The sequence below is a fragment of the Homalodisca vitripennis genome, chromosome 2 (assembly GCF_021130785.1).
Source record: "Homalodisca vitripennis isolate AUS2020 chromosome 2, UT_GWSS_2.1, whole genome shotgun sequence".
In the NCBI taxonomy this organism is placed as follows: domain Eukaryota; kingdom Metazoa; phylum Arthropoda; class Insecta; order Hemiptera; family Cicadellidae; genus Homalodisca; species Homalodisca vitripennis.
This window is the reverse complement of record NC_060208.1, coordinates 97,005,391-97,028,710: the sequence shown is the minus strand read 5'-3', so window position 1 is coordinate 97,028,710 and position 23,320 is coordinate 97,005,391. Positions and strand designations below refer to the sequence as shown.

General features: G+C 30.9%; 1 protein-coding gene across 1 annotated transcript in view; it reads right to left on the bottom strand.

Annotated features, from left to right (window-relative positions):
* Window positions 1-413: 413 nt before the first annotated feature.
* Window positions 414-23,320, bottom strand: part of LOC124354378 — a 221,149-nt gene continuing 198,242 nt past the window's right edge. Inside the window, exons 3-4 of the mRNA XM_046804782.1 lie at window positions 12,819-13,050; window positions 414-10,238 (exon numbers count right to left, since the gene is read on the bottom strand). Coding sequence (XP_046660738.1) covers window positions 10,042-10,238; window positions 12,819-13,050 — 429 coding nt within the window. The 3' untranslated portion in view covers window positions 414-10,041. The remainder of the gene's footprint in view (window positions 10,239-12,818; window positions 13,051-23,320) is intronic.

Below are 23,320 nucleotides of genomic sequence, written 5' to 3'. Positions count from 1 at the left end.
TAACATTTTCATTATTAGTGTTTGAATTATCATGGTTTAGAAAAACTCCTATGATAAATTATAACGCAAAATGATTTATCCAATACTTTAATTTTTTATATATTGCTATGTAAATATTTTGGTATTTTAATTTTTAAATAAATAAAAATAGTTATATGTTGACATTTTATTGTAAAATTAACAAGCATATGATTGGGCAGAGGTTGCTTCCCTTAATAGTTATTTACACATTTTCATATATAATTATTTGTTGTCCTATATTTAAATGCCTATATACATTATTTATAAAGAGGAGAAAATACATAAAATGTTTTACAATGAGAAGTTAAAAACAGTATATTTTCTATTTATAATAATGTACACATCACCTGAATACTAAAAATATCAAGGAAAGGTAAATAAAAACACAGGAATGACTTATTCAGCTTTATTTATATGTATATAAATGTTATATACGTTGTATGTGAGCATATGTACAACAACCAAGGTGGCGTCACAGAACATAACATAAAACAAGAATGTAACACATTTGGTGTCAACATGTTCTCTATCATAGTACTGCGTATTGGACGATCATTTCTTTGTGATTTCTTCTTGATTTAAAAAAGTAGATTCTACTTGTCTGATCAAAAATAGCTGTGTAGGTTTTTGTTTTATCGTGGTTATTAAAACATTCATTTCAGGTAAGTTTTGAAATGTATAGGTTTCAAAGAATAACAATAGCTAATTTTCATATGCCTGAAAAATTAAGTGAAGTTTCTTTTTTTAGAGAGATTTTATAGGGGTAACAATAGCTATTTCCAATGTTGAAGAATGTATATATTAGAAAGCTACCCTATCAAATGGCAAATACAATAGCAAATGTTTTGATTATAATTTCTTCAATAGTGAAACGAAAATGTTAAGGCAATATTAAACTATATAACTGGAAAATAAATTTAACAGATTTATTATTTTTTATAAAAGAAATAAAACATTTAGTAGCCTAACAAATGGTTTATTTGAAATTCTTCAGTCTAAAACAGTGATAATTTTCTTGTGTTATTATTATAATGTAATTTGTCTTTATGAATAGTTGGTTCCTGGGGGAGGAGAGAAGTTCCTTGGGTCTAAACTTAGAATTATTTCTTATTATGCCATCTCCAAAAACTAGAAGAAAGGAAAGCAAAAAACTGGACAGACAGAAAAGTGATTACACCTTTCTCATCTAAATGATTTGTAGAATTATTGTGAAGCAGTTGTTGATTTTAGTGTTTTAGTTGTTCTCTCCAGGAACTGGAGAGATAGGAAAGTGACTCTGATGCATCTTTCTTATCTAAATAACAAAGGGGTAGGTTTATTGTGAACCAGTTATTAATTTTAGTGTTTTAGAAGAACAGGAACTGGAGAGAGATAGTAAAGTGACTCTGATGCATCTTTCTCATCTAAATGATAATGGGGTATGATTTTTGTGAACGAGTTGTTGATTTTAGTGTTTTGGAGGAGCAGGAACCGGAGAGACACGAACTGATGCTGATTGTACGTTTAAAACTATGTATATTAATTAAAGATCACATTTATAGAGATATTTGGTTGTATTTTCATATCTTAAACTAAAGTAGCAAATATTCATCATTATCATTTACATTTACATCTATAAAATTATAGATATTCATGTATTATAATGTAAGGGTGAATTTTACAGTTTTTATTTATATTTTTTAATTATGATATATTACAAAAACTTTGAGATATCATATTTAAAACGATCGTCCAAATTAAAAACACCACAAACAAAAAAGGCCTGGAAGGTTAGGTTGGCTACTGTGTTTACTACCACTACAACAACACAAATGGCTACAACATCTGTCCACACATCAGTTGGCATCCCTGAGTGGGAGAGTCGACATTGATCTAGCCCCGTCACTACTCTATGTACATTTGGAGATGTAATTAAAGTATTAGCATTAAAAATCCAAATGATTTTTCTTAAACATACCCACTTAACACATTTTTAAAGGTAGGGAACTTTGGATATTTGTTTGTAACAATTCACTAAAAAATATATCTGTTTTATAATACTCAGGAACTAATCATGACATGACAACAATTGTTATAAGTTTACTTTTAACAGCATATGATAAAAAAATGTCCTACCATTGAATATTTCTTGAAAAAAAGATTTCACAGAACAGTTTTTAATCTGTTTACTTACTTAATAAAAAAGAAAGCGTTTAATAACAAAATTAATAACCTTCTCATAGTGTAACATCATAATAATGAAAGTTATATCAACATCGTTTATATAAAAATCAATTACAGTAACAGGTTAGGGTTTTATTAGAATATGTAATTGAAAATACTGTAACGTACTGGTCTATAATTATACTGTAATTATCAATAAGTGGATAGTAATTTTATTAAATATTGACTAATAAATATAAATTGGTACTTAACTATTTATGGATAGGTAGTTATTAAGATTACTCAAGAAAGTTTCGTAAAATCTATAGTACCAGAAGTAAAAGATAAGCTTCAAATAGTGGGATTATAGATTAAAATATTTAAAAGCAGTATTTATAATTTTTTAATGGAGATTTGAGCATAGTAAATAATTATTCGTTAAACCATGTTTTGATTCAATATTTTTCCTACTTTTATTTGCACTTTTTCTGTTGTATAAATTGTTAAAAACACCAGTGGAAACTAAATTCAATGATAATGTTGCTGAAAAAACATATATCAACCAGTATAGTATTACTCCAGTGTATACCAATTTGTACAACAGAAGAAGTTAGCTTTATCTATATACTGATAAAGTCAGTATCATTTGCTATGGCTACTTTGTGCTAGAAGAATTATTTTGAACTAAATGTCTGGACCTCAAAGTTTTTTGTGGTTACGGCACTGTTCAGTGGGTTTTCTCTATCTACGGGTCTATCTAACATCTTTATGATGATTGAGGTTATGTTTCTTCCCATCCATGTTGTGATATTCAACTCAATCAAAAGTCAATAATCATTGCAACTAGAGATTTCTTTCATATTATATTTGTAAAGGTTTACCAAATAGTCCTGGTTATTATTATTTTTATAACATTGTTCAGTTGTTAAGTCATTAAAATGGTTATAAGGTTAAGCTGTCAGCTGTTTTTTTATTCACATATAAGAGTAATTAATTCACATTGTATGAAATAATTAGGTCAGTGTTGAAACGAAACTCCAATTTAAAATTCTTCTTATAACTCTATGAGCAATTTATTTTTTATTGTATGGTCATCTGAATATGAAAGAAATTATCATACTAATACAGGAAGGAGAGCCATTTATATAACTTACCCTGGAAATTATAATCTTTGAAATAGCAGTTTTGTAGTGTCTTAATAATTTGTGACTAGATTGTTTCTTATATCCTGATACTACCTAGAAAGAGTAATTTGTTCATCACCACAAGGGTTGCTGATGCAGCTATCATTGATGGCTCAATTGATGTTTTTCGTTAAATCTATGAAATAGAATAAATCCATTAAGACTGAATTTTAAATCAGAGTGTCAGTTATTAAATTCAAAGTTTACCAACAATTTATCCATATAGAGATTTTAATTTTGAGGATGTACTACAAAAGAACCTAAGGGTATGCTTCAAATCACTATGAACATACTGTATATTACAAGATAGTAAAAGTATGCCATTGATGTATCAGAAAATAACCTGAGGGTATGCCACAAGAAGAATTATAATGTATCACAGAGAATAAAAGGAATATGCTATGAAAGAGTATAAAGATACAACCCAAGAGAGCTTGAGGGTACACAACAACAAAAAGATTTTACATGTAACTTATTATGTCAAAGGAAAATTATTGGTATGTTACTAAAGAATTTTTAAAAACACCTCTATAGATAATGAGAGTAAGCAATAAAACTTGAGTGTTTACTACAAAAGAATAAAGTATGCCACAAAAAGTAAGATGATACACCACAAGAAAGGGTATACATAAGAAGAATAAGGATGTACAAAAAAGAAGCACGAGAGCATACTAGATAATAATAGCAGGGTACACCACAAGAAAGAATATGAACAAGAAGAATGAGAATGTACCACAAAGAACATGAAACTATGCCAGATAAGAAAGAGGATACACTTCATGAAAGGGTATGGAAGAAGAATAAAGGGAATGTACCATAACGGAATATGAAGGCATTCCAGATAAGAAAAAGATTATATACAGCAAGAAGTAGTGTGCATCAGCAAAAGTGAGGATATATCACGAAGTAATCTGAAGATATGCCACAGAATAGAATACATTATAAGAAAGCTTTGGTGTAAAGGCAGGAAGAATGATGCATACCACCAGAAAGCTAGAGCTAAAGATATATGCAAATATATATATGAAGAGAAGAGACCAAGAGAAAGCAAATGTATGAAGGCTTTCTAGCCATTAGGATTCTAAAGATTTTATACGTTTAACTAACACATTTGTGACAAGCTGAGAAATTAAATGTTATTTCTAGAATATAATGTATTTCTTGTATATAAATTATCTGACATATCTAAATCAGAATTACATAATTTTGTAGAATAGCAATCTATCCAAACTGATGGAGTTTTTGACTTTTAAAATGAGTTTTTATAATTTTGCCAAAATATGACTGTTGAAGAAACTTAACCTCCAGACAGTTCTCTTATCACAGCCATATGATTGATAATGTCAAACACGGTTGGTTGGTCAAGAATACATCAAACATGCAACAACTGAAGCACTGCAACGTTTGAGCGATAACTTTTGCTTTTGATGTAGTAACGTATGTGTAAACAACTTATATTGCTTAAACACTTTGTCATCTTCTAAATGTTTTCATTTTAACACGTTTACAATTAGATAGGAAGTAGGAATTTCTTTTAAACTAAAGTGTGCACCACTTGTAGACACCTTAATAAATTAAAAAGTGTAATTAAATTATAAAAACATATTCTGATGGCATATGAATTTGGAAATTATATTATTATAAAAACCATAAATATTAGATATAGTACCAGTGATCCACAACATACCTTTTGAAAAGTATGGGTAAAATAACTATTAAATGTACATGAATAATATGTAAAAAAATAACATAAGGGGCCATTTAAGTATAATGAACACTTCTTGTAAGAACTTAATAACTTACTTAGGTTTTTTTTATTATGTAGATAATAACATTGTTAAATTGAGGAAACTATATAAATACTTCACTTGACCATGTATTTTGTTTGTGGCACACATACACTTAGGAAATAGATTCAATATTTGGTAATAGTGATATGTTTTACTTTAGTGTTTAAAAACTTGCACAAGATTAATTATACACAGTTTTAGTAAACATAAGTTGCTATGCCTTTGAACAATTGCGGTGTATCACTTGTGGCACATCGTGTTACAAAGTTTTAATGTAATTGTTTTCAAAATTGAGGACAATTAACACTGGAAATTAGTAATTACAGTGTCAGGTAACTATTTTGCTTATAAAATTTAGCTAAATGTTTTAACACAAATAGTATAAACAATCTCAATTGTAATGTTAAATGTGATTTATTAAATACCAATTTTGAGTAAGAGATACACAAAATAATTTGAAAATGAAAATTCAGTTAAATGTTGTAGCTTACATACATTGCTTGCTTGTGATACATTTTTAAAGCTACCTTATGTTTAGCTTTGCAAACTATTTTAGCTGAAGTTTTAAACTTTCAGAAGTAAAAACTTGTTTTTCCACTTTTAAATGTACTTTAAAAATATAATTAAGAAATTATCTTTGATTAATTTTATAAATATTTAATTTCTGATTCACTGTATAGCATTAATGTTACTTTTTATGAGTATTGCAATTTGTGTATCATTCCTTAATAGGCTAATTTATTAATACACAAAAATGTTTCGATTTAGTAATCCAGAATTAGAACCAGCCCACTAGGTCTTAATTTATAAAATAAAATATTTAAACTGTTCTAAATATAAAAATCTGTTTTAGTTTAATAAATATAAAACTAATAATGTCTTATTAACAAGAAGTTTGATGAAAGGACAATGAATCTCTCAGAGATTTTGAAATTTAATTCAATTAGAGAGTAATAGGTTAAAATCCCACAATACACATTTGGGTGTTTAGCTGCTAATAACATTTGCTAGTCCATAGTGTCCCTTTATAGTAATAAAATACTGTTGTTCATATATTTTCTGTTACTAGCCCCAAAATGGAATTTTAGGTACCTTTTTGATTACCATATCTCTTATGTAATAAAAACATGGCACTTTTATCTATTAATTCACAGTGCAACCAGCTGTTATTGCCTTAAAGTTGGTAGCAACTAATTAGTAGATGCATACTGAAGGTTTTGGCATTTTGTGTTGCAGCAAATATAAACGTTGGAAATCCCTGGCTGCAAGTGGGCAAAAGTTATCGCACAAATTTCTCATTGACTTTTTAACAAACATGCTTTACACTAGCATGCTAGGAACCAATATAGAGCCACTATGAAAGGGCTAGCAAGCCTAAATGTTCTATCTCATTACATCTAACAACCCCAACTAACAAATAAAAAACAGATGTTGGATTATACACCTATTTTCAAAACAAACTTGTGCTTAATGATGGAAGAGTCAAATTATTAATGGATTGCTTCTTCCTCAACACAGGGCAATTCACAATGAGTAATAAAATATTTTGGTAATCGTTTTGGGTCTGAAAATGTACTATCTAATTTTCATTGAAATTTTAGTTGTTAAAAATAATACACAAATTTAAAATACCTATCTTATTCAAAATTGTAGTTGTGTATTACAACTAATTTGTTTACTATATGTTTGTATAATAATATAGCAAAATCATTACAGAAGTGAAAAATTAAATTAAAAATCTGGTTTAAATTTGGTTTTAAATGGCATACTTATATTGAATGATGTGTTGTAACACAACTAAGTACATATGACCAACGGCACAAAAGGTTGTTATCAAACAACCCACATTAAAAAATATATAAATTAAATCATTCATGCAAGAAACCATGGATGAAACCATACAACAGATAATTACGATAAATATTTAAGTAATTTAATTTTTATTATTTGATCTACAACGATTTTACAAAATATATACATCCATTATGTATTACCCTATACCATGTACAATAGAGAGCAAGGCAGGACATTATCACTAAGGACAACAGAACATGATTAATACAATTAACCTATCGAGCTAAGACTTACATCTAAGGTGCATAAGAGGACGACAGGTCAAGCTGTTAGTTATCATAATTTGTAGACTTTACATGTATTATTATTATTTAGTATTATTTTATTTGGATTATATCATATAATTAAATGTAACTACAGGCATTTATCAAATTCATTAAAAAATTGAAAATGGTTTGTTAAGTATATTATACTAATCTTTAAAATGATTAAATTTATATTGTAATGGGATCTATTAATAAATATAAAAAGTACATAATGAAGGAAGTACATTAATGGTCTCAATTATTATAAAATATAGTTAAGAATAATTCAAATATTTTGTGTATTTTAAATTTTAATTGAAAAGACTCCAAATGAAAGAAAATTATATATGGTCTTTCACAGTGATTTTTATTTTTTATTTTCGTGTGAATCATATTGATGTGTTTATATTATCAAAATTTATATATATTTAAACATCGAAAGTAGTAGTAAATTGAATATATACCCCTGATATAGTAAGAGATATCAAGGCCTCGTAACTAATGTTTCCTTTAGTTTTTCATAATGTCTATTAATTTTTTGCAAGAAATCCACAAAGAGCTCTGTACATGAGGCTGCTAACTTTCTGACTGACATTGAAGCAAAGCTCCAAGACAAAGACAATCCAAACTTACACGTTTCTCTGAGTAACAAGGGCTAGCAAACGGAATTTGCTAGTGCTAGGGCCCATAAATATCCTAGCTTTGATTGATCTGGTCTTCTGATCATTGCTTTTAACAGTTATTACAGCAGGAGGTCTGTGTGTTAAATCTTTTCTGAAGTTCCAGATTTGTAACACACACAATTACACTAATAACTCAGTATCGCATTTAGTTATCATTGTAAGCTCATAAAACTGATTCCTATCAGTTTCATACTGATTCCTATATACTGCTTACTGATTCCTATCAGTAAGCAGTATCACATTTTTGTGTGGTTGTAAATTCCGTTTTGTGATTTAGAACTGATAGGGTTATGGAATCTGCACAATATAAGACCCGAAAATCTAATTTTTCAATCAGGGGAAGTGCCATGGGTTTATTTTATACAAAATATATAGATTTAAAAATGTTTTACTATGTGTAAAATGTGTGTGTCTATTATATATTTTAATTCATATACCATACTGAATAGACAACAACCACTGAATTTTTTATGTGGCTACTTGAAATAAAGCAAACACAGACATGGAAATAAATGTAATATTTTTATGCAAGATAGTGTTAGAATACGAGACCTTGGTTTCTCATAACATAGCGCAGTTGTTGTTGATTATATTGGAGTAAGTTAAAGACCATCATAACATAGTTTTTTTTAAAGTAAAAACAAGATAAAACACACTAAACATTTTGGAGACCTCAGGCTCTGGGTGTACTATTCATTTCCTATGAATCAATACAGTAGTTCTTAAATTTTGAAAGTATATTTCTATGATTTGGAGTATAATGACACCATATCAGCAGTATGAATAACCTCCCAGAGAAGAGGGGATAGTTTTAACAATTTATCATATTTTTACCAAAAAGTTTTTACAAAAAATTGTACATCTACTCAAATTTCCTTAAGGAAATTAAGGAAATCCCTCCAAAAGAACTTGTCATAAGGAGGAGGAGAGAAACCACTATTAGTGAATAATACTTCTCCTCTTTGTAATTTCAGTTTTCCTCTCATAACAGTTTAAGAGGGTAAAAATGGAGTTTTCAATAGACATGGTTAAAACCGGATAACTCTGTCATAAGTTTGACACTGGTAATCCTTACATAACAAATGGCAATAGCAGAACACAAGAGTTTAGGATTATCAAAATTCCTTTCATAATTACTGAATTTATAAGTTTTCAATAATTTATTTGTAGATTTTATAATTTATATTTTAAAATATAGTAACAGATTTTTGTATTAAATTATTTGATTTTAAAGTAATCATGGTAATAATGTTTCAAGAGCTAATATATGTATATTTAAAATTAAGCTGTTGTAATTTATATTTTCATTTAAAATATGCTACAAACTAATTTTTTAAGTGGGTATAAACTATAAAATAGTGAAAATAATCAATTAGTTTATCATATGTTTATTTTAGACAAAGTTTTGACAGTTTCATTATATTTAATAACTTAATTACAGTACTAACATGATATAAAAAGAAAAGCAATTATTCATTATGTGTCTTTAATGATATCACATAGGAAAATGAGTAATGAAAAAGTAAAATAAAATATATGATTGAAATTAATAGATCGACTAAGTAAATAGTATGATTTGGAATGTGAAATTAAACAGTTAAAGGCACACAACTGTTTTACTATCGGAATTGTGGAAAATGAAGTGATATATAAGCTTTGTGATATAAAAGGTTATAATAGACATATACAGTATATTTAAAATTAAGGCTAACTCAATAAAATTCATATGTTAATTTTCTCTTTAAAACTGTGGACATTTGAAGTTATTGTATACTTTGTACATTAATACTTCTTGTGTATATTAAGATCCATATAAAAATAAGTAACAGCGACTTTTTCTCAAAATTTTCCTATAACAACTAATCTAACGTCGGATCAAACTAACATAAGTTACAAAATATGATAATGTAGGTGAATATATCCAATCAGCTGTATTCAAACAAATGTTAAATCAGCTGGCTCCAATATGCTGTAAAGCACAGCTGATTTGACAGGGTTGAAAATAATAAACAAAACCGAATATATTCCAAAGAGGAACTCGTTACGTAATGGCGGATGGCAGAGTGAGTACTGCATGACGTGTAAGCGATGAGATTTGGCGAATATAAAAGTGGGAAGCAGTTTAGGCAGTCTCAGCAGGAGCTTGTGCAGGAGTGGGGGAGAGGGGCCCACCGCTGGGGGGCTGGGTCACGCTTCCCCGAGGGCCCGAGTGACTACGGGGCCCTGGAGTCTGAGGCCCAGGAGTCTGGGGCGTCTCATGAGGAACGACATCCAGACTCGCTCTCGGCTGGGGCTTACCGTCCTCCAGTCCTGCGACTCCTGAAACAATTGAATTGTGAGTATAAATAAAATGAGTATAAATAGTGAAATAAAAACTCTTGATTTTTATACTACCAATTTTAAATTATAAAATGCTCAAGTATTAAAGGTGTTGATGTCCACAGAGAGGGATGCTTCCCCAAAAACTTAAAAAAATCAAATCTGTTAAATGTTTTAAAAATCCTAAAATTGTTTTTTTTTTACACATGTTAAGTTTTGGCTTGTATATAGTAAATTTAACAATTTGTTGTCCAGTTACAAACTTTCCAAATATTATTGACACACATTTTGGAAAACTGTTATGATGTAATAATAAAGTAAATTTACTCATAGGTTTTGAAAATTTTTTATTTTTCTTGACAAAAACTCATTCAGGCATTTTCATAAGTCTTTCCAGACTTGAATCTCTTAATTCACCAGTTATGCATACATTATTGTTATTATAACATTTCCATTTCTTATTTTACCATGCAGTTCACGTTTTACATCTTTTAGTTTTTGTTAAACTAAACATTTCCTACTTCAATCATAACTAATCCCTTAGCATGATACAAGAAATTAAAAAAACAAGTATCTTTATTTTGCAGGAAAAGAAAAAAATCAATTCTAAATTTAGGAGTAAAAAAGAACTACCTATTAATGGAAGAAAGAATATTTTACACCCTTATTGATAATACATAAGGACTTTTGACTTACAAACTGTTAAATTACCTTTAAAGGAGTTTTTACTTTATCAACTACTTTATTTAATTGAAAACTATTGAAATTTTATTAATAAGAAAATAATTAAATTAATAAGAAATATGTCAGTCTAACTACAATTTGTTAACCATATTCAAATACAACTTTATTTATAAATTAAGTATTTATTAATTATTTTCATGATAAGATAAGAATTAATCCATATGTTATATGTACTATAGATTATTCATAAATTTTTAAGAGAAACTGTTCAAATGTAATAAAATTATATCTATAAGTCCTATAAAAAGTAACATGTTATATTTATTACACTGTAAGGTACAAATTTAAATATTATAATCTTAAACTGTAAGTATTCTATTGAATTATTATCCAACCATTGCAATAGGTTTTTATTTAAAAAAATAATCAGAAATTTATCCAAAAGAGACAGTGCTTGGGGTCTGGGGGTCATGATCAGTTACATGCAAAAGTGATCCAGTGATACTGTCATGCAAGTGATTAGAGTCTAGTTATTTTTGTATTATGTAATTTTACCTCATATTTAGGAGGTAATGTAACTGTTGTTGTAATTGTTGATTTTAAAAGAAGTTATAGCCTCAGTAAAGTCAGGACAGTTCTTAACTTTATTGAGATTTTCTAGACAGTTTTTACCATAAGCAAAATTGTATAAAAATGCACTAAACATAATAACATTCTTTCATTCATCAAATGTGTAATAAAACACTTACTCTCACACTGTACTAGTTATTTGTAGCTGATCATTGTATTATTACAAAATTATTATTGTCCTTATATGAATGAATTATGTTGAATTTACCTTGCCAAATATGTTCAGTTCTTAAACCTTTGTGTTTAAGTTTTTGCAAAATTTAACACATTTCAACTGGGTTTCTTCGTTATTGTTATAATTATGAAGTCCTTTCAAGCAAAAACATGTAGCTGAATGACAAGTCCTCCCTTGAGTTGATTTGGAGCTGTTATGATAACCAAGACAGGTAGGTACAATGTGAAGATTAATGATCCTTTGATAAATAGTGGTTGCATCTACTTCAATGATGTCGAACTGACAACAATCCAGCTGTCATTGACAGGGCTATTGTACTCAACAGATTGACCTTCATTTACGGTAACGAGGACACCGACGCGCGTTGTGTTCTAATACACAAGATTTTTTTCATGAAACCATCTACATCACTGATTACATATTTTACTGAAAATAGGTATTCTACATTTGGTTTAGGTATTATGACAGGCTTCTTTTGATTTAACCAATTGGAAAGCAGGACGTTTCATAGGGCCGAATGTTTCGAGAGACAGAAACACTAGATATTTGACTATAAAATATTAAGTAGAATTAGAAGCAATGAAACCTCATCATTACCAAAAAAGGCCTTCAGCTGTTCAGAGCTGGGCTGTATGAAAGTTTGTAACATTGGACTTCATTCGTGCATCGAAGTTAAATTAACTAAAGTATTGTGAAATTTATAAAATTCTACTATACGATTATTACTACAGATATTGTTAACTCAGAACCACGCTGCTTGGCAATCTTAAGATGTCAGCTGCTATAGTACTGAATGGATACTGTCCAAGGGTCTCAATTCATGACGTGACTCAAGATGTTGATTACTGTATGCTATTTATTTAATATGCCTTAATGTCTGTGCCCAGCAGAAATACACAGCAGGAATCTGGATGACCTTAAAAATCCTCGAAGTTTGCCTTCATTGTTGCATCGCAGGTAACAACATAAGCAAAGGCTGTACACTAAACTGTTCAAAGAGTAGCTCAGCTCAATTGTCTTTCACTGCTTTCTAAGTGGTTCTAGTAAAGTATATAGCTTATATAACACATAATCTAGACAACGTGACATACCTGCGCTTCCTTTCCGGATCCGGCGGCGATGGCGCCTCTTGATGGCCCAAGGCAGTACACAGCAGCGCACCATTGCGAGCAGCACGCCGAACAGCAACATGAATGCTCCCGAGCCGAGCAGCACGAAGCGGTGTTGGGAGGCGTCAGCACCGGGCTTGAGTTGAACCAGTCCTACTATCAGAAGCACGGCGGCCAAGAGCAGGGATACCACCACGATATGCAACACCGACACCTGCGTCAGTGAGGCGTGATTGTTATATAGACTCATCACGTCTGAGTGATGGGAGAACAAATCGCAGGAAAGTTTAAAAATTAAGGTCTGAAAATTCTGCTTTTAGCCACCATTATAGACAGTTTGGTTTATGAGAAAATACCAGTCGTAGTTCATGTAAAAGAAAATATTGATAGTGTAGGTCAAGAAACGTCATCCTCAGTGAATTTTAAATTAGTTTCGCTAAACTAAATAGACATTCTAGTCGCTTCGTTAAACAAATTTCCAAACTTAACTCTCGTATGACAAAATATTGTTTAAAATAGTTTAAAGTGTAGCTAAAATGTTATTTTCAAAGTAAAAGTTATTATATAACAACAAATACGATTGTAAATATAATCATTCTGTCGTTTATTCCATTCCGTCTGCTAAACCCAAGCCCACTTCATTGGTCTCGGCTGTCTGCTCTTTGAAGTCTTTCCAAACCTGTTGAGTGTGTGTGCTATGCGATGATCGTATTAATACTTTTCAATATAGAAATGCACGATGTAGCTCTTTCATGGTTTCTGCTTACCTTGAGAACAGACATTAGTTTGTTACGGTAGCTCAGATAACTAGAGAAGTCACGGTGAATTCAAGATATAAAGTTCTATCAATGATCCTCAAATCAATGAATAGTGCACTACAAAGGGCAATTCTATACTCTGGAGTACTCTTTATTTTATTTACCAACGATCTACCAGTCATTTTAAATCCATAAATAATCGTGATTATTAAAACAATGAAATTGTTTACTAATATTTTCACATTGTTACTGTACATTACTCAAAACATTGTATGGTATCTGATAAACGTACAAAATATTAAAATCCACGTTAGGACAAACGTTATTGTTAATAAACTAAGATTTATTTTTGTTATATTTCACGATTCATAATAAATAAGATATAATAGTTTCGATTCTAAACTTTTAGAGGCAGCCATCTTGAATCCTTAAGATATATCGTAAAAAGTGCAAGAATATAAATAATTTAAAATGATTTAATACGAGTATTTAAACACGTTTGTAACTTTTGATGTATATAGAAATATAGTCAAGTGAGAAGCTTTGCAAATCTAACCTGTCGTCATCTTGAGAGTTTTAATTGGTCGTAACTTTGACGAACTCATTCAAGCTGTCTAAATACTGTCTCTGTACCAATTCTACTTAAAATATATTAAAAGTTACGGGAGTTATCGTTTTCAGATCTTACAGAACAGAAATACAAACTGAAAAGTTCATTTCGGATATAAAAACTAAAAGAAGAAAGGATTTTATAGAAAAACTCAAGAAATATACTAATTTGATTTACACAAATTTACAAAAAAACTTGGATGTAAAGAATCAAAGAAATTTGTTTAATTATTTGAAAGAAAGTAGGTTAGGAAAACAGTACATTGACCGATAAGACATTACAAATAAATAATATAAATGTATATTTTGCTGAAATGAGATCTATATACAACAATGAAGAAAATACCCTCTTCTAATATTCTAAAAATGAACGAGATAATTAATGCCCGTAAATATTTTATTATTATAGAAGTCAGTGAGGATGAAATAGAGCCTTCTATGAACATCTCATCTAAAGCAGTTGACGAATCTATTGTGACATGACTAAGTTCATCCGCTATAGGTGCTTAAATCATTTAATAAACGAAATATCAAAATGTGAAGATTTTCATAAAACTAATGAGTGTGGTCCTCCTCACTACCAAAAATGTAAAATCAAACCTCTATAAATTTTGCCTGTTATTTTGTAAAATAATAGAGAACATGATTGATGATTCACAAGACTTAATTAATGGAAAGAACCATCTTCGGCGAATCAGTATAAACGTTTAGCTTGCGTGCGTCGGTGGTAGAAACAATTAATTACCGACCATTCAGCAATAAATGCCAATATCCAGTACAGTATTATATATCGTCTGGGTAGTACATGTTCCGTTTAGGAATAAATGGGTTCTCTCTGTACAGTTCTTTTTAAAAACACATTAGTTATTACAATTCTTATCAGTTTCCCACATTAATCAATCAATCAAAAACATCTTTATTTCCATTATGGTACAACAATTTAGAAATCGTAGGAGCACAATTTTACATTTATAATATAAAATTACTTTAGTAATTAACATCAAAACATAAAATTGTAAAAAATAAATAATTTTATATATATATATATATATTTCATATATATATATATATATATATATATATATATATATATTTCTTATATATAGGCTGCTCTAATGTTTGTGGAAATATTTCCTTACATAGGTGCATAGCATCTGTGCGTGAGCGAATGCGTCCCATTAATTCAAAAATAATTTTCTTAGGGAAATAAGATGTTTAAATAATGTTGTTTACTTAAAAAAATATGTAGAAAAATAATTTATTTAATAATTATAAATACAGTTAACGCTCATAGTGGTATAGAAGTAAAAGCAATACGAGGTTATAAACGAGACAATAGTAAACATACTTATCAGTGAATGTAGGTAATCAAAATAAGAATAAACGACGAACTGTTAGATGATAAGAAATAAAAACCGACAGACAATCGATCTCCTCAGTCAGGATAATGCTTGAGGCCTCTGTCCCATCCTTTCAGTTATCCTACCCCAAACTAATCTTACCCCGCACCTCTACCTACCACGCTAGCAACTAACACCACACGCTCACACCCACACAACACCCCCCCCCCCACACACACACAACTATCACCATGCGATCACAAATATAAAAACACGCTCCCATCCTGTAATCCAGTTTTGGACATTAAATTCTGTAATCATTATAATCCTTTCCATCTAATCATGAGCCACACCTTTTAACCAGTGTTTTACTTTTATTTTATAAGTAGATAATGTATATAAAACATATCCTTGAGAAATTCTGGTAAATTTCTATAATAACAACACCTAACAACCTCTCTGTTTGTTAGAGTAGTTCTATATAACAACTACTCTAATAAACAGTTGTCTTATATCCAAAACATTAATTTCGGTGAACAACGCCTCCGATGCGTAATGTCTATTTTTTCTCAGTGCTGCTTTAAGTATTGCTTCCTGAGTTACAAACAGTGGATTTAAACTACTTCTATAACTAGCACCCCACATTATGATCGATTGAACATATGCGAAATAAGCTACTCTTATTTCTTCTAAGGTTAAAAATTCATACAGTTGATGAAAAGCATAAATGAGTTTTCTAAGTCTACCATTAACATAGAGAACATTTGCAGATGAATTCATTCTTTTGTCCAATATAACCCCTAAATATTTATAATTATCATCCCTTTCTAAAGATCCGCAACGACAAACCAGATTTGTGGGATTACCACACGTGTGTAGTTTAATTAAATTAATTAGGGTGTCACTGCTGTCTCTCAGGGCAATAGGCATAAATTTAGACTTAGATATACTTAAAGAAAGCAAATTTTGATCAAACAATTTTTTTATTAGATATAGGTCACTATGCGCTTTTTGGAAAACTTCTTCCCATTTGGACCCCTCAAAAAATAGAGCAGTATATAGATTAAAAATATAATAGGTCCTAAAGTGCTACCCTGGATTACTCCATAATTTACAGATGTCAGAGTATTATTGATTTCGTTAATTGTGGTTATTTGCCTACGTTTTTTCGAGACAACTATCAAACCAGTTAAATTAATTATTTTTTATTCCAACTAATTTTAGTTTTTGGAGTAATTTGTATCTATAAACCGAATCAAATGCTTTGGCTAAATCAAGGAATGCCAATAAACATTTTTTGTTAGATGTCATTGCTTCGTTCAGACTCTTTTAGAGATATTTAAAAAATCTGCGATATTCTTAGATTTTCTAAACCCGAATTGACAGTCAGTTAATTAATATATAATTCTCTTCTAAATAAGAGACTAAATTGGTCTTTATAGGTAAACCGCTAACAAAAAAACCTTGGTTGATTTGAGTTCACGCAGGGTGGGGTAAATATCCCTCCGCCGCCCCTCCAAGCATCCCCCACCACTGCTCGGCGCTCACTCTATTTCAATCTAATAAAATCAGCTGACTAATCCGGCTCAGTCGGTATCGTTCACTGCTGCGACCCGTTCAGTTGAACCGGTCAGTACAGAGTTACTAAGCCTTCCCGCTAGAGAGTGTTTTACCGGTCATCGTGTTGATTGAACAAAATGAACGACTGGATGTAATGACCAAGTGAATGAAAGGATCTGCTTGCAAATATGTGTTCGGATAGAGGAAGAAACAACATATTTTACAGTGAATGGATAGATATATAACAATAAATATATTGTTTCAGGAATCTAGTAAATGTAAATATATATTATTATTAGAACTGATTAACAAAAATTAACTGTATGTTACTATATGCATTACTAAATATTTTAAACGTTAATACTTAAGAACAATGGACTTGGTTGATTCATATGCCTTTAATTTATCACAAGATTATTTCACTACAAATGTTTCGATAAATTACTAAACATCAAACAGACACATTGCAATGTTTGAAAATAATTTATTTTTATAAATAACAACACATTTTAACCATTTAATCGATTAAGTTACCACCACTTTTCATAATACCCAGGCTGAGTCATTAAAATAATATTACGCACACTTTTACACAGAACGCCTCTTCTCAGATCGACCCTGAACATCGCACCTATATCGACCACATGATAACCTTTTAAATGCTAATAGGCAATCAATTTTTAACAGCACAAATGTTAATGTTTTTACATTACAACTACAGAATATTATTACAATTTCAATAGACAATCGAATAAATTTAAAACGAGGTCAATAAACGCTAAAACCATGGATTACTTCAGATTTAGTTCATGCTATAAGACAAAGAGATAAATTACGTAAATTAGTGAAAAAGCAACCATTTAATGTGGAGCGTAAAACCCGCTATGTCAATTGCAGGAACATTGTAAGCAGAAATTTAAAGCGATTAAAAAATATTATTTTTGTGATAAATTCGACCAAGCTAATGAGGATTTAAATATGTTTTGGGGGTTTTAATTAAATTGAGTGATAGAGGGGTTAACAAAGTTTCTTCCTTAAATAAATATTTGCCAAATACCAAATTATTCAATGACAAAATTAAGCTTGAAGTAGCTAACGAATTTAATAAATTCTTTACTAATGTGGGTCAGAACTTGGCGAACTCTAATGGCTCAAATATAACAATCTTTTTCGAAGACAGATCTTATAGGCTTCATTCGACCTTTAACTTACGCACTGTTACAAGAGGTTATATGTTACGTATCCAGTTTGATAGGAAATTTCGCTCTTGGGCACGATTCAATACCTGCAAGTATATTTTTAAAAAATCACATCATAATGTGAATGTATAAAACACATTCATTTTTTGACAAATAAAATCCACAAGTACATTTTTGCCTTCAGACAATGACGAGAAGTACTCACAGATAAGGAAATTAAAGTGGTCTATTTTGCTTTCGTTCAATCCCAACTTTCATTTGGTATTATAGTCCATGGTGCTGCTTTCAAAACTATTCTTGAGCCAATAATTTTTTAACAAAAAACAATACTAAAAATAATGTTCTTTAAGAGTACAACATATTCTTTAGAATTAATTTTCTTCGAGGAAGAACTAATGACTATGAGACATTTGTTAATCAAAACCATTCTTATTTACTTATACATTAATTTTCATACTCTTTTAGCGTTGACAACTTATACTCATAACACACGGTACTCGCAACAAGTCGTCATTACAGTTTCTATATTAAAAAAAAAAACACATTCAGCGTAACAAATTTGTATTATATTTCACAAGTTTTGTACCGTAACGTGGGTTTGAGCACAGACAATGGATACGTATCCATTGTCTGTGGTTTGAGTTACAACTTTGCTTCTGTATTGCAATTACCTAATCTTAACTGGTTTAAAAACTCGTGAACAATGGGTTACTATCGTTAGATGGCGAAGAAGTATATAGACTTATTGTCCCTTGTTATCGCTGAACTTCTAACCCTTCCTCGCTATTTATTGTTATTCGGTCTGTCCTTCACTATAATTACCATAACTAATACTTCATACGACAGTGCAGCAAAACTAGATTTATACTCGGTTACGTATCATTATCAATGTAACTCATCAATTGCCTGCGTGGTCACTGTTCTCATTGCCATCCAGCCGGATTAAAAATAAATTCTAAAACCATTAATAATATAAAAAATTACTAAACTACTATTTTTACTTATAAAATCATTTGTTTTATTATTAGTTTTGAGTTCCAATATTCACGACCAGAGCCTACGCACAGGTCCTAGGCCCATGTAGACTCATCCCGGTTATACTACTCTTCTTATTTCAAATTTTAATTGAATTAAATAAAATTAATGCAATGTTTATTATAATAAGAAATAATTAACTACGTATAAGTACCGTATTGTTACACTCTGAGACATGATTTCAGACATTGTAGGCTATATATTTGCTTACGTTTGTTGCAAAACGTGTATATGTGTTTTATTGTACTATTTTTAAGAAAATAAACCATTTTCATTTCATTTTTCATTTCACCTGATTTGGAAAAAAGTATCAAATTTATTCAGTTGCCAGGCCAAATTGAACAAAACTTTCAAAGTGAACGGGTCTTTTGAAACATTCCGATCCGGATCACTCGTTCACCTGACTGACTCGTTCGAATTGAACGGTCCAAGTAAGTAACTGCAGTATAAACAATATGGCGCGAGCAAGACAAGATTTAAACAGCTGACAAGAAGATGCTCCGCCCACTCACCACTCCCCCCCCGCCGGAGGGGGACCCCTCCTGCGCTGTGCTGCTCAAATATTTGCTTCTGCGCAGGTTTCTTTATTAGCGGTTCACCTATAACTATCTTCACCAAAACTTTGGAAAATACACTTAACAGGCTAATCGGTCTATAGTTTGACATCACGGTAACGCCATCCGCTTTAAATAATGGAATGACTTTAGCGATCTTGATAACATCTGGAAATTTGCCTGTACGTTTACTTAAATTAACTATGTGAATAAGCGGAATGCAGAGGAATTGATAATTATCAATCAAGAGGGACACGGATATGCAATCATACCCCGGAGGTGAGCCACCACGAATGCTAGTAACGTACCGGTGAAGTTCTGTCTCAGTGATAGTGTGAATGTGAATTCCGGTTAACCATATAGTCATTGTCATCAACGACAGGTGGGCCGCTCGAGTCAATAGCCCGAGCTAAATTGTAACCTACTTGTGTAAAATAATTATTAAATTCTTCAGCCACCTGTCGACACTGCAGTTTCACATCAGAGTCCGAGTTCATGATTTTATCACCTATAAATTGTATAATGGGGAAATTGTTTTTTTTATACACCCTCCCAGATAATTCATTTCTTATTTGCCAAAAAAGTTTCGGATTATTCTTACTATTGATAATTTTTGATCTGTAATAGTTAAATTTTGCTGATTTAATTTGCGAATGTAATCTATTTCTCAATTGTATGTAGTATTGTCTTAGATTCAGATTGAACGGCTGTTTTTTTTAGGAGTTTGCTTATTTTATCCCTTTTCCTAATGCCCCTTACCAACTCTTCCGAAATCCATGATTTAATTTTTTTAAATCTAAGCTTCTCATTTGTATGAATCTTCTTCGACTTTTCAGTAAAACTGTTTAAAATTTGTAAGAATAAGTTTGAACAAACATTGACGTCGGTGATATTTGTGACACAGGTTCAGTCGCAGTTCCCTAAGTAATTACTAATTAACCTTTTGTCTATGATAGTAGTTTCACTAGGAGTCTTATGAATTTGTCTTGGCATTGTAATACTCAGGGCAGTACAATAGTAGTCAGTAATACTAGTCTCGATCACCGCTGTGTGTGTAAACTGTCAAAATTATCGTGTTTAGTAAAAATATGGTCAAGTCAAGTCTGACTGGACCCTGCCTCTCTAGTTGGATTGTATATGCCACACATAAACCCCAATTCATATAGTACGTCTAGGTTTCTTTCGGTCTTGTTGTCAGGTATCAAAATGTTAGCGGTGATGTCACCAATAAGTACCTCGTATATACGTTTTGGTTTTGGTCAGGTGGGAGTAGTGCTCACTGAGCGCGGCAGTAAAGTCGTCTAGATCGTTATCGTGAGTTCTGTACACCGACAGTAGGTTGAATAATTGTTTATTGCTATGAGTAAAGTCACACAGTAGGCCATGCACACCGCCCAGCTCCGTCTCTTGCACACTCACGCCACAAACACACTCTCTCACATACACTAACACACCATCATTCCGATTGGCACCTCTCGAGGTTTTGTACCACTTATATCCCTCAAGCTCAATCCCCACCCCATTTCCATCAAGCCATGTTTCACTTAAAACAATTATATTCCAAAAAGCTTTAATGGCTTCCAAATAAACTAATAAGCTGTCGAAGTTTTTACCATAGCTTCTTATATTTAAATGCAATATATTAAACCCCCCGATATGAAATTCGTGAAACGTGTTATGACTGAGTATGTTATTTATAGAAACACTCCTAATTCTTCTATAACTGTCAATTAAATTATGATCTGCGTTCATGAGTGGGAATATCCGAACCCACTCAAGTAAATGAAAAGATCAAACAAAAAAATAATAAAATTTGGTTGAATATGCTTGTTTGAGCTACCACCCCGCATAACGACGCTCCTTAAATTAGTATAGTACTCATTGTCACACTCTGATATACAAAATTGATACTATTATAAACTATTTCCTTATAAAACTCGTTATCTTTGGAACATAGTCCCCTACAATATGTCCTTGGTACAAATGGCATAATTAAACTGTGTGCGTAATTCGTGCCTATAGAATGCATAACTATTAAAAATTAAACCGCAACAAATTTAACAAAGAGATCTAAGACATCTTGAATAAAATAAACTTACAGGTTATAAGTATTTAGTACGCTTAGTGAAATAATATACAACTCGTTCATGCAGAAGTGAATACAATAATTAAATCATAATAAATTTAAAAGAGAGGAGATCTGTGACTACAAGCTAAAACAAAATCATCTTTGGGTAAACGTGTTTACGCTTCGAAGTTAAAATACTTAAATACATCAAGTTAGAAAAATATAAGGAAGTCAGTTATTTTCGAAACAAAAAGTCTCCCATGAATTTGATAAATAAAATATAAAATTATAAACAATATGGTGCAAGCTTAAAGAGATCATTTTAAATTGCTTAGTATTAAAAAGTATTATTCAAGGAAGAAAATTTTATAGAAAATTCATTAGTTAACCATAAAGGAATAATGAAATAAACCTTTTAAAACGCCAGGAATATAATGTTAGAGATTGGTTTAAATTAAATAAAAAATTCACTCTCATATTAAATAATACAAATAAAATAAGACATCTTATTAGGTGTATATAGTAGATACGGCTATTGTTTTTTGACCTGTATATACAAATAATATAGTAATATAAAAAATAAAATCAATATGTCAAAGCATGATGAAATAAATTTAATGATATTTATGACAGAATTTGTACAATAACTATAATAGATTAGAATGAAAAAGCTATATAATTACTAATAATAAAGTGAAGTAGTGAGGAGTAATGCTTCGTTTTATACATAGTCTAAGAAAAATAGTTTGTTTGATATTATGCAAGTTTATATATAATAACTGCTACTTTTTTTATTATTTAAAAGAATTAACCTAATTAGCCATGTAGAACCTATTTATAACAACTAAAAACTGACCCAGGCTTATTATTGTGTGATGATAATTTGCAGACACACAATAAAGGGTAGCTACATACAGTGCCTACTTTCCAGTAGCATCGTGGGAGCTCTCACTGTCACCTCCCCCGCGGCGACCGCGATCCACAATACACTGTACTGTATTCTTCACAATTACTTGACCCTCTTTGGCAAACGCCAGCTGACGATCCTTGACCATGGTCTTGGCTTGGTTGAGCAGAGCCTTCGTATAACTGGTTAAGTGTTCATTAATGTAGACAGATGACGGACTGTACGCCGAACATCATGGTTCCTTTTTGACTTGGCGGCCTGAAGCCATTCGGCGCGAACTGTTCGACTCACAAAGCGTATGACTATGTTTGCTGGACGGGCCTGACGACCTCGTGGAGATTCCAAGCGGTGTGCTGCAGAACCATCGCGTCGCCATGGAGTATTAATTGCTGCTGCAATAGCTTGCAAAACTGCGAACACATTTTCATTTGGTGACACTGGACGCCGGATATTT